This window comes from Bos javanicus, chromosome 6 (assembly GCF_032452875.1).
Source record: "Bos javanicus breed banteng chromosome 6, ARS-OSU_banteng_1.0, whole genome shotgun sequence".
NCBI classification, from domain to species: domain Eukaryota; kingdom Metazoa; phylum Chordata; class Mammalia; order Artiodactyla; family Bovidae; genus Bos; species Bos javanicus.
In genome coordinates, this window is record NC_083873.1 from 2,532,902 (window position 1) to 2,545,467 (window position 12,566).

General features: G+C 40.0%; 1 protein-coding gene across 2 annotated transcripts; it reads left to right on the forward strand.

The window, feature by feature from the left end:
• The first annotated feature begins 1,632 nt into the window (after positions 1-1,632).
• NPY1R (neuropeptide Y receptor Y1) lies at positions 1,633-11,701 on the forward strand. Of its 2 annotated transcripts, XM_061419260.1 has the most exons (4): positions 1,633-2,388; positions 3,639-3,837; positions 8,669-9,518; positions 9,626-11,701. In XM_061419260.1, exons 3-4 carry the CDS (start codon positions 8,820-8,822, stop codon positions 10,076-10,078), a joined length of 1,152 nt encoding a protein of 383 aa, XP_061275244.1. In that variant the 5' UTR covers positions 1,633-2,388; positions 3,639-3,837; positions 8,669-8,819; the 3' UTR covers positions 10,079-11,701. The 2 variants fall into 2 exon arrangements, with proteins under 2 accessions (XP_061275244.1, XP_061275245.1); XM_061419261.1 differs by lacking the exons at positions 1,633-2,388; positions 3,639-3,837 and adding an exon at positions 4,598-4,730.
• Positions 11,702-12,566: the final 865 nt, after the last annotated feature.

Consider the following 12,566-nt stretch of genomic DNA (forward strand, 5'->3'; position numbering starts at 1 on the left):
TTTAACACTCATACTTTTAAATCTTTTTGAGGAATTCAGATTATTGTTTAACACATTTTCTGAGCAACTCATACTACTTTGCTTATTTCAGATCTTCTATAAGATTACATTATAAGAAGATCTTATTATACTGTGCTTATAAGTTTTTATTTCACATGCTGCAAAGAGTCTTTAGTAAATGATATTCCTAGGAAACTGTATAAATCTGTTTTCACTCAGAGTTTCAAAACTCCCTTTGTATCATAAAATTTGAAGTGGAAAAAAGTCTTTGAGACCAACAATTTTTCAAAGATTAGTATTTGACATTAATGTCTCAAGAATGCAGCTTTATAAATTGGCCTTGGTGGGGACACTTAATAAAAAATTAAGAAGATGACTAAATACAATGGACATCGTAATTTGGGCATTCTTGCAGACATGCTTTTATTCCTGGAAAACACAGAAAAGAAAGTGTCTAATGACTCCAAATTACATTCTTAAATCTAAAATATTTCTTGATATAGCAAATTGTTTACATAAAAATGTATTCTTTTTAGAGAATTAAATTATTTCATTTGTAATTCTTGCAGCAGAGTAAAAACGGCCAATTTGATGATGAGGAGCTGGGGTAAATTTGTTTCTATGAACAGAATGTGACTTAAGGGATGGAGTAAACAGAGAGTGAATAGAAACCTAAATGAGTTATTTCTCTTTAAACAATTGAAACTCCTAAAGTGTCTTATATTTTCATCCTTAGTTTAGAAAAAAGAAATTATATATGCCATTTTACTATTCTTTAATCATTAGTGGGTTTTTTAAAAATATGATCATATGTATTGTTACAGTATATTTATTACCTGATGGTGGTATTTTGATCCTTGGTCATAATTCCTTTCCAACTTTATAAAAATACAGTGCTCAGTCATATATGACTGTGCCCCATGGACTGTAGCTCACCAGGCTCCTCTGTCCATGGAATTTTCCAGAAAAGATACTGGAGCAGGTTGCCATTTCCTACTTCAGGGGATCTCAGCCCAGGGATCTAACCCCGTGTCTCTTTTCTCTCCTGCATTGGCAGGCGAATTCTTTACCACTAGGGTCACTTGAGAAGTCGCCTTCTAAAAATATATCCAATGACAAACATTTTAGAAACCTTTTTTGAGGGGGAGGGACTACAGAGATTATGTACAACATTATTTATATAAATAATGAGATATAATTTCTATTGAACTTTAAATAGTATTTAATCAATCTAACAATTAGAAAAATAAAACTTTCCAACAAAGTTTAAGTAATTCCATTTGTCTTGGAATTTTGTTCTGTTTTTAGTTTGAAAGCAGATTTCAATCGTAGTTGTTATAGTAATAAAGCTTGTATCTATCTCCTAGGCAGTGTTCTGTATCTTTATTAGAAGACTTTTTATTATTTAACAGCTTGATTTGGAAGAAGTTGTAGTCATCTACATCAATAAACAGTGTGTGTGAGAGAGAGAGAGACAACTTTGGCTTTTCCAAGTACACTAGAACTATGTAAAACATCTGAGATCATTGTATCACAATTAGCCAGGATGGCCTTGCTCCATCAATGCACTCTATGTACATTCTATTCTTTTATTCTTTCATAGCGTTCCGCACGGTAGTAGATTAAGTACCTAGGAAACAGCACTGACTCTTTCTGACCCGCAGGCGAATGTTCCATTCCTCATGCTCCCCGAAAGGAGTAAGTAGCTCGATGCTGGGAACACATCTGACTCACCGCGTTTTCCTAGCGGAAAAAAAAGAAAAAGAAAAGAAAACCTTCAAAAAAAAAAAGCCAGTCCATCTTATCTGAGATTTGCTACTTGTGCTTTTTTAAGGTCTTCTCTTTGTTCGCTGTTAAAAAACAAAAACAAAAACTTCTGGTCTGGCATAAGAAACATCCGAACATCACAAGAGAGGCGAGAGACAGAAGCGGCGCAGTCGGGATGGGCTTAGGGCCCGCTTCCCCGGAGCTGGGTTTCTCTCGGCTTCCCGCACAGCCTCGGCCGCGAGGTGGCACCGACCGCCAGCGACCGCGCGCGGGCGGGACCTCAGTCCGGCGCAGCGCCTCCCTGCCCGCCCCTCCGAGTGCCGAGCGCGCACCCCGGCCGGGGCGCGTGGACGGACAGTGCGCGAGGCTCTCCACGCTGCCGCTCGAATTCCCCCGGAGCCTCCGGCGAGACCGCGGAGAGGGTGCGGGGGGCTGCGGCGCACCCGGGCTGTCACGTGTCCGGGACTAGGTGGAGCTCAGCTTCAGGGGCGGCTCTTTCCTTCCCCACCGATCTTTAGGATTTGTGCCGGACAAACACCCGCGATCTTTCCACTCCACTCCCTTCCGCGACCGTCCTTTTCGCTTTAATAAACGGGCCAAAAGACGGATCCAGCAGACAGGGTAAGTTCCAAGTGTACACTTTTGAAGGGACTGACTTTTGAGAAATCTCTCACTGATGAGGTGAAGGATGAGAGAGGAAGGAAAGGCTTTTGAGTCCCGAAATGAGGAGCTGCGGGCGCCCGGGCAGCCTTCGGTTCGGTCCCGCGCAGGCGGTAGCGAGATGCTCCATACCACCCGCCACACGGGACCGCTGAGGTGTGGGGTGGACGCCGGTGACCCAGGTTCTGTACGGGGTTCGAGTGCCCCTCCTCTGGCCATGGTGAGACTGCGTCCCTCTTCCTTCGCTGTCTTTGGCATCTTTCGCGAGCCTCCGCGGGGCGGCTGCGGTGGGCTTTTGCGAAGGAACACGCCGCTGGGACAGCGGGAGGAGGAGGGCTTGCGAGTCCGCCTCGGCCCCGCGTTCCGCTCGTGTCGGCGGGGAGCCGCCCCGGTCCAGGTGGGCGCCCAGCGCGCTGCCTGGGTGGAGCCCTACCCCCCGGAGCCGGCCTCTCCTGTCTCACGCCGCTCACTAAGAGACACCCTGTTCCCTACTTCGAGTTTCCAGCATCCAACTCTCGAGGTCCTTTTACACTGGTGGTGGTGGTGGTGCGGCGCCACTGGGTAGGAAATTGTGGATGAACTGGAGATTGGGGTGGCCAAAGTGGTCCATTTGGTGGTCTGGAGTGGTCCAGGTGGACTGGAGACCGGAGAATATTTTAAGGACTGATACCAGGTTGGATCTCTGGGAGGGTAAGATCGCCTGGGAAGGGAATGGCTGCTCACTCCAGTATTCCTGCCTGGATAATTCAATGGACTGGGGAGCCTGGCAGGCTACAGTCCATGGGGTCGCGAAGAGTCGGATGGGACTGAGCAACTAGCACTTCCACTTTTCCCGTTGGGCCAGAGAGAACTGAGTTTGGGCTCTGCTTGTCTGTTTCCGGCTGTTGTGGATGTTTTCTGCTTTGGCCAGTCTCATCGTTATTGGTAGAGACATCTCCAGACAAATGGATGGCAAGTGTGTGTGTGTGTGTGTGTGTGTGTGTGTGTGGCGGAGAGGGAGGGGGTGGAAGTGTTAGGAATGAGGACAGTTTGGGGCAGTTCACGTAGTCACACAATATGAAAAAGGTGGGCGCGTAAGCGTGCCGACAGGAATTTTGATTTAACACATCCCATTTGTTCTTTGATAACTCAGGAAAATCTAGGGGAGGGGAAAGTGAGGGGATGTTTTGACATTCCTTTATTTTTTCTTTTTTTCTTTTCTTTTTTTAAAGGGCTTTCAGATTTGCCTTCCCACCAAGATCCCAGGGAAAGCATAACTTGCCAGGTGGCACACGGGCAGGGGAAGCACAGAGCTTGCCTGGCTCTGCCTGAACGCGAAACCCCAGCAACAGTGTTGCTTCCCCGGTGAGAGCAGAAAGCTGTCTGCCGGATTGCGTTGCACACCGATGACCAAAGACCTACTGCTTTTCGGTGAGCGACTACTGCTTTATTAGTCTTTCCTTATTGTTACAAGGCAGGTGTCTGTTGAGCAAGCCCTCCCGGAAGGGGAAAAAAAAAAACAAAACAGAATTATGTAACTTACGTCCATGAACTAGCAATAACTTTGGTTATTAACAAAGTTAATTTGGTAAGTAACAAGGCTGATACTTCTTTTCCAAAAAACTAGGGAGTTGAGCAGGCAGTTTTGAATAAATGATAAAATGTACCTGAAACAGGTTGTGACCAGAGAGCTGTTTTCTCAGGTTGTAACAGCTCTCGGAACAGCAAACCATGAAGGCCAGTACTCTAACTGTAATGGAGAAATATTTCCATTTGGAAGGGGGCTAATTTGCCAACTGGTGATATATGTAGTGTGTGTGTCTGTTTTGTCCCAAGGAGCACGACAGCTCTATTGAGATTTAACAACCATTTGTTTTTATTTTGCCACGTGTCTTTAGGTCCCTATTTCATTTTAGAGGTGTATATTGGAATAATAAATATTAAATCATTTTCTTTTTCAAAGATGATGTATGTAAATTCTCTGTGGCGGATTCATTTTGATATTTGGCAAAACTAATACAATTATGTAAAGTTTAAAAATAAAATAAAATTGGAAGAATAAAAAAAAAAAGAAAACTAAAAAAAAAAAATAAAAAAAAATAAATAAATTCTCAATATTGTTATTTTTTGACAATTATCATCCTTGAGATTATGTTTAGGTAGGCTGAAAATATACCTTTTATCTCATGCAAAACTGTTTTACTCAAGTGGAATGACATGCACTTAGCAAAGGAGTCTTTTGAATACTCTAAAAAAAATAGTTTTCATTTTCTATGTAGCTAAAGTAACTTCTACGTAATAAGAAAACTGCTATTCCTCAACAGGTATGTGTAGCAAATATAATTTTAAAGGGATATAAATTTCAAATATAAATTCAAAGATAATTTCAAAGACTGGAGTTTCAGTAGATTTAACCTAAATTCATCTGCAAGAAAGCTTTGTTGCCCATAAACTGTAATAATTTAATAAGTGTTTGCATTAAGTCCCATATGTAGTGACTTTTGTCAAAGTCAAAATAAATTTTGACTTAGATATAGATGTAAAATAGATATAAACTGTATTTTTCTTTGTTTTCACTGCAAACATCTTGGTGCCTCCATTACCTATTGCCTGGATTAATGCACTAGCCTCTAAATGAACCCACCTACTTCTCTCTCCTATCTTAAGTCCTTGAAAACAACAGCTAGAGTAAGAATTTTAAAACACTATCATAGGACTTCACGTCTTTACCAGAGACTCTGCGGCGAGTCCTCCTCTTGTCTGAGACAAGTCAAAGACTGTCCCTGGAGTCATACTCTGCAGTCTGTTTCTCCTCTGCTTACCCTCCAACTACTGCTCCATAGTCCCTCCCTTATTTGTTTCACTTCTCATCTACTTGCACCACACACACTCCAGTCTTAAGGATTTTGGCTATGTTTTCCACATGGGCTGCCTCCCTGAGGCGTCTACATGGCTCCCTCCCCCACTGCGGGGTCTTGGCTCATAGCCCTCTTCTCAAGCAATCAGACACCTTCCAAGCCACCCAGCAGCAATGCTCTTCCGACAATCCCAAGTCCCCTGCCTTGCTTTATTCTTCTCCACTGCACTTACTACCATCTTGTGTACTGTCTCTTTTACGTATTTATTTTTTCATGTCTTTCTCTGTCCATAAGACTAGAAACCCAGTAGGAAGGTCACTGTTGTTTCCACAAAAACCATGTCTGACACAAAATAGTGTCCAATAAATATTTCTTGGATGAGTGAATTCTCTTTCAGAAACAATTCCTTTTTAAATTTTTCATGAAGTGGAACATCCCCCACACCTGACCTAGTAAAATGATTCTTTTAACTAGCATCCATTTTACATGTAAAAGGACTATGATAGTGTAGACAAGGAAGTCACCTTGGAGTCCATATCAGCAAACAAAGAATGCTGGGCCATCAAGCCACCAGCCACTGCAGCTGCCCTGAACTGTGTACCCTGAGGAAATTGACACAGGAAAGAACAGGATACTGGCCCTGACAGTATTTCAGTAAGCCCAGACTCTTATATCTTCCCATACATAGAAATGCATTAAATTCATTAACTTCAGGTGTCTTGTTTTCTTTAATTAACAGTAATATTTTGATGTTCCAACTACCTGATTTTTGTTGCAAAAACTCCTATATATGCTGGCTTCTCCCTTACCTCTCTGGAGAAGTCCCTCAGAATGATTTGAGAGGGTGTGTACGGGGCTTGAGTCCTCAGTGTGTCCACCAAATAAAACATAATTCTCAGCTTTTAGGTCATGCATTTTTTTCCAGTCAACAATAGAATTCAGCTATTGATGTTAGTATTAACTCACATAAAAGCTTTCCACATCAGCCATTTTTATTCTAAAGCTGGTATTTGCAAGGTATTATGAAATACACATAATATCTACCTTCAAGAGATAATATTATAATTGAGAGGAGCCAATTAAGATTCAAGGGACTATATAGTGCTTTGAAAGCTGGGTAGAATTTGGATGGATGATGAGGAGCAGCAGAGGCAAAGATGCAAAAGCTATAATGGGCTGGTGCCCTTGGTGACTGTGAAGGGACTGGCCCTGCTGGGACAGGGCATGTCCTGTGGGGTTGTTAGACCAGGAGTGAGGGACAGGGTGGTGGTGTTCAGGTGTCAGGCCAGCCCAGGAAGCTTAGTGATCGCTGTGTCGCATGCTCCACTGGGTCCCATGTGCTGAAAGGAGGCTGTGTGGAGTTAGAGGATTCAGTTTCCTGTCATGCTAGTTCTACCAGTAAAGAAAAAGTCAGATAATTGAGCCGTAATGTTAAATACCTTTCTAGCAACTTGACTCTGAAGTATGATGAGAAATTTTCTCGAATTCCTAAGAGAGTAGCATTGAAGTGTATACACTTCTACTAGCTGTGTAAAACAGCTAGTAGAAGGTTGCTGTATAGCACAGGGAGCTCAGCCTGCTGCTCTGTTACGATCTAAAGGTGTGGATGGGGGCGTGGGAGGGAGGCTCAAGAGGGAGACAATATATGTACAATCACGTTGTTGTACAGCAAAAACCAGCACAAAATTGGAAAGCAATTATCCTCCAGTTAAAAATTATTTTTCCTGAATTCTTAAATTCAAAATGTCCAAATAATTTTTAGAATAGCACTTGCTTCCTCTCAGTTCATTTTCAGACACTGAGAGACACAGATATCCTCTCTCTTTGGTATTCTTGAGAGAAAAGTGTGATTCCAAGGAAGTCTAGGAGTCTTTCCAGGCTGCTGACAGAGGAGAGAGTTTCTATAACATTCATACTTGATATCATTCCACTGCCTTTCCTAGCTCTGCTAATTTCATTCTCATTACATGGTAGCAACCTTTACTTTTATTCTTCAGTTTTATAAGTTGTAGTTTTATAACAGACAACACCTCATATTCTAGAAAGCAAAAGCACTCAAGGAAAGATTCAATAGTGGCACGACTTAAAAAGCAAAAGCATATTTTATTCATGAAATTTCTTATCTCCTTTTCAATGGAAGTAAATCTGCATGATTTTCTTTATTGTTCTCACAGAAGAAAGAAAAGCACTGCAATTCCCTTTCTTAACACAGGCACAATGGCTTGTTAATTAACATAAGAAACCCCATCTCGTATATTTACTTAATAATCTAAGGAAAATCAGAGATTTTTTTTTTTTAAAGGAGATTTTAAGGTCTACAAGACTGTTGTCTATGATTTGTTTTGTTGGTAAGAAAAGAGTATTCCTATTACAAAATGCTGTGAAAGATCAAAAGTACAACTAAAATTTACATCTCAGCCTTCTATTTGTATACAGTCTAGTGGGAGGGAAGATATTTACATGAACAAAACCTTAGAAATCCATAGAAAGCTTCTGACATGTTAATTAAGTTGTTGAATCTTTAAGTCAGAAATAACTTCAGAGTTACCCCAGTTGAATCCCCTACACACCATGAGAACTTTCCCAGACTTTCTAGTAGCAATTACAAATTATGTGTGGGGAACAGTTTGCAGGCAGTTTGTTCCATCTGATTAAACTCTTGTTCCTCATAAAGATGTGAAATAATTTTAATATAATCCACTTCCCTTGGTCCTACTTCTAACTTGAGTGGACACAGTATTCTGAACCAGAAGCTATGGACCAAATGCTGCCCATTCAGATAGGAGAAGATGTGTGTATGATTCCTAGGAAGTCCTTTCTGGATTAAACATCTCCTGTTCTTTCAGCAGTCCTTCATAGGATAAAGTTTCTTGGTGGTTCACTGAATTGATCATTTTCTTGAGGTACTTGTGCCAAATAGTCCTCTCTGAAGAGCAAGCAGTTCAGTGTATGATGGGGCTATTGCTATCAATACAATTTGATAATTCTTTTTTAGAATAAGAGAAAGAATTAGGTACAACTTTTTTTTGTTTTCCTTTCTTAGTTTCATATCTGTTTCAAATATTCTAACCTGTGCATTGTTTTTTTATATGTTAATATTCCTACAATGTTTAGGAATGTGCTGATGGTCCTTTATGTAAGACTTATAGGCAGGAGATTTATACACACTTTACTAATGCACAGACCACTACATTTTCCTGAAACTCAATACATAAGTACATTCAATTAAAAGTATTAGTAATGTTTTCAAATTGTTTGCACCGTTTCTACTATTTAAAAAAAGATGTATATATAGAATACATTTTGTTTATTTCAGTGTCTTCTCTTTAAATTGTAGTATGAGTGAGAACTTGTTGCGACTGCCCTCAAAATTAATAAAACAATTGGTCATTTTCTCTTTACAGATTGTTCAGTTCAAGGGAATGAAGAATTCAGAATAATTTTGATAAACGGATTTTAATATAGAGAATAAAAATAAGTTGAGTCTTTGACCTGCTTTGAAGAAACATACTGTCCATTTGTCTAAAGTCATCTATAACAGCCAAACCAGTCAAAATGAATTCAACATCATTTTCTCAGGTGGAAAATCATTCAATCTATTATAACTTTTCAGAGAAGAATTCCCGCTTTTTGGCTTTTGAAAATGATGATTGTCATCTGCCCTTGGCCATGATATTCACGTTAGCACTTGCTTATGGAGCTGTGATCATTCTTGGGGTCTCTGGAAACCTGGCTTTGATCATCATCATCTTGAAACAAAAAGAGATGAGAAATGTCACCAACATCCTGATTGTGAACCTTTCCTTCTCAGACTTGCTTGTGGCCATCATGTGTCTTCCCTTCACGTTTGTCTACACACTGATGGACCACTGGGTTTTTGGTGAGGCAATGTGCAAGTTGAACCCCTTTGTGCAGTGCGTTTCCATCACTGTGTCCATCTTCTCTCTGGTTCTTATTGCCGTGGAACGGCATCAGCTGATTATCAATCCTCGGGGTTGGAGACCAAATAATAGACATGCATACGTAGGTATTGCTGTCATCTGGGTCCTTGCTGTGGCTTCTTCTCTGCCCTTCCTGATCTATCAAGTATTGACAGATGAGCCATTTCAAAATGTGACCCTTGATGCCTTCAAGGACAAATACGTCTGCTTTGATAAATTTCCATCAGACTCTCACCGGCTGTCTTACACCACTCTCCTCTTGGTGCTACAGTACTTTGGCCCGCTCTGTTTTATATTTATTTGCTACTTCAAGGTAGGAAAACCTTTTCCCCCTACCATTTTCATTTTTACTTTCTTTCCACAGGAGTACTCATTCAGTGAGTGGTTCTATTTGAATTCTTTATTTTTTCCCTCCTGTAGATATATGTACGCTTAAAAAGAAGAAACAGCATGATGGACAAGATGAGAGACAATAAGTACAGGTCCAGTGAAGCCAAAAGAATCAACGTCATGCTGCTGTCCATCGTGGTGGCGTTTGCCGTCTGCTGGCTGCCTCTCACCATCTTCAACACTGTGTTTGACTGGGACCATCAGATCATTGCTACCTGCAACCATAATCTGTTGTTCCTTCTCTGCCACCTCACAGCCATGATCTCCACTTGTGTCAACCCTATATTTTATGGCTTCCTGAACAAAAATTTCCAGAGAGACCTGCAGTTCTTCTTTAGCTTTTGTGATTTCCGGTCTCGGGATGACGACTATGAGACCATCGCCATGTCCACCATGCACACGGATGTTTCTAAGACATCTCTGAAGCAAGCAAGCCCAGTCGCACTTAAAAAGATCCACACTGATGATAATGAAAAAATCTGAACCTGCCATAGCATTTGGTCCCAAATGATTGACGTCTGCTTAAAAACAAGCACAACCTGAATGGACTTTCATTACCTGTTCTCTTACAGAATGGGATTGAAATCATTTAAGGAAGACCAAGATTTTCTTGTGTTGCTTTTTACTGCTTTTGTAGTAGCCGTCATAATTATATCTGGAACAAATTGTGTGGGCTTTAGAATATTTTGGCAATAGCTTTGACCAGACATCTTTGAAGTGGTTTTTTTTGTAAAGTTATGCATAGAGTAGAAAGGCTTTTATATTGTATTTATTAGAAAGAAATTTCGTTAATATATTTGTATAAACTGACTTTAGAAGCACTGTATCCGATGTTCTCTCTCCATTGAGCCACCCTGGCTCAGTGAGATTGTTGGTAGATTGGACAGTCCTGCTTAGATGAGATTGTCAATAGATTGGGCAGTCCTGTGCAGTATACACATCCCTTCAGCCTGTTACACGTGACAGCTTGCAAAAGCAGCATTCAAGATGTGAATGCCTAGTCTGAGATCGTTCAGAAGTGACTTGCATTGTTTTTGAAATTTTAAGACAGGATTTATTTTGTTCCTAATTGATTATCACTTCAGATGAAAAAATGCATTTAAAAATACTGAGTGGTGAATATCATGGGGAATTGGATCATCCACAAGAATTAAGTGGAAAACCAGTTCCCTAACCTCAAAACTATTTTGGTTCCTGACAACCAAAGGCTTTCAGAGTATAACAATTAAATTAGTATTGCTGCATAGAGTTGGAATATATTTATTTGAATGAATGATCAAGAGGCTTCCATTCTTCATGGACTGCGGTGTTTGTCAAGCTTTCTGGCATAAATAAATATATGTAGCTTTAAAGCATTTATTTCCAGCTTATAATATATTTGACCACAAAGTGTATTTTCTATACATCAGTGCCTACATAGTTACTCATTTTTAATGTTCAATGGCCATATTTCAAAGGGCACCAAGGTGTACAGTGTTGAAAGATTGCCCACCCTGCCTAGGAGGGGTAAATACTAGAAAACTGAGGTCACTTCCTGTAACTCATGTTAACTTGTGTGAACTGTGTGCCCTGTGGAGTCTTACCAATCATGCACTGTGTACCAAGGCATTTTGTCACGTTAATATATTGATACTTCATTTCATGTACCCTGTAATCATTACTGTGCCTCAGAATCATTGAAAGGAGAGATATTTTAAAAAATAAGTATATCTTTGATGTATTATACAAAATGTTAAATGTGTCTGATTTTACTAAAATTGTTTCTCTGTTTTCTGAACAGTCTCTCTTGTGTCTCTCTTTAGCTTCACTGTTTTTTTTTGCTTTTTGGTCCTTGTCTTCCTGCCTGTGAAGCATCCTCTACCCGCTTGCCAATAAAGCATTTTATACCTTGTGGTATAGCCCTTGGTGGTCCAGCCTCTCTCCCTGGCTTGCTGAAGCTTAATGAAGACAGCAACTGTTTTATATGACTCTGTGTCCCAGTGTATTTAGCAAAGTGCAAGCAAGTACACAGAAGGTTTTTAAAAAAATTTCTTAAAAATGAATAAATAATGGTCCAAATCTTTCTTTCTCATTTATTATTAAATTGACTTTACATGCTCAAATTTTCTTGGACTCCTTCTCCTAAGTTCATTTTTACCACGGAGGTGTTTTCTCTTTTATTATATCATTTTCGTTTCTAAAATAACCAAAATGACACTTTAGAAACTTGCATGATTTGTCTTGTAAGACAAATATCAATCTTTGCATTGAATGTTAATATAAATTCAAATTATAGCCAAAGAATGAATTTTAGTTAGCTGAAAAAAAATTCTAAAACCATCATTTAATGCATAATGAAAAATATCATCTTTCCTTACCAAAACCTGGAATTTGAAACTAACTGGTGTTTTCTGCTTTGGGGGACAAATGGAAGATTTGTCTTTGTCTACTTAGGTGCTATGGAAACAAATAGCTGCTTGAGAACAGCCTGAATATGCAGGTGCTTTTTTGTCAGCACATTTGCTGAGATGCCATTTCTCGAATCTTCATTCAGCTGTATAGGCTACTCATTCTTTAGCTTTTCATAATGAACCAAATACCAAATTCTTCTCTTTCATCCAAAGATGTCCATGAGCTAGTAGTAAAGTCTAGAATCAACCACAGATCCATTGTGATTCAAGAAGAAATAAACATTCATGTTAAATACAAACCATTGAGTTTTATTAAACTCAAGAACAAAAATCAATTGCTGGTTTAGTACAAGAGCATAATTATAATGTAGCTTATATAAAATAGGAAGAAAATGATAATAGGGTTTCAAGCACTTAGTCTGCTGCTTCTGCTGCTAAGTCGCTTCAGTCGTGTCTGACTCTGTGTGACCCCATAGACGGCAGCCCACCTGGCTCCCCCGTCCCTGGGATTCTCCAGGCAAGAACACTGGAGTGGGTTGCCATTTCCTAAGCAAGTAGTATATCAAATATTTAAGTACCTG

Excerpts from the sequence above, each read along its gene's own strand:
- NPY1R (XM_061419260.1), top strand. The coding sequence starts at position 8,820 with ATGAATTCAACATCATTTTCTCAGGTGGAAAATCATTCAATCTATTAT. Across the intron at positions 9,519-9,625 it reads TATTTATTTGCTACTTCAAG|ATATATGTACGCTTAAAAAG; the intron begins GTAGGAAAACCT and ends TCCCTCCTGTAG.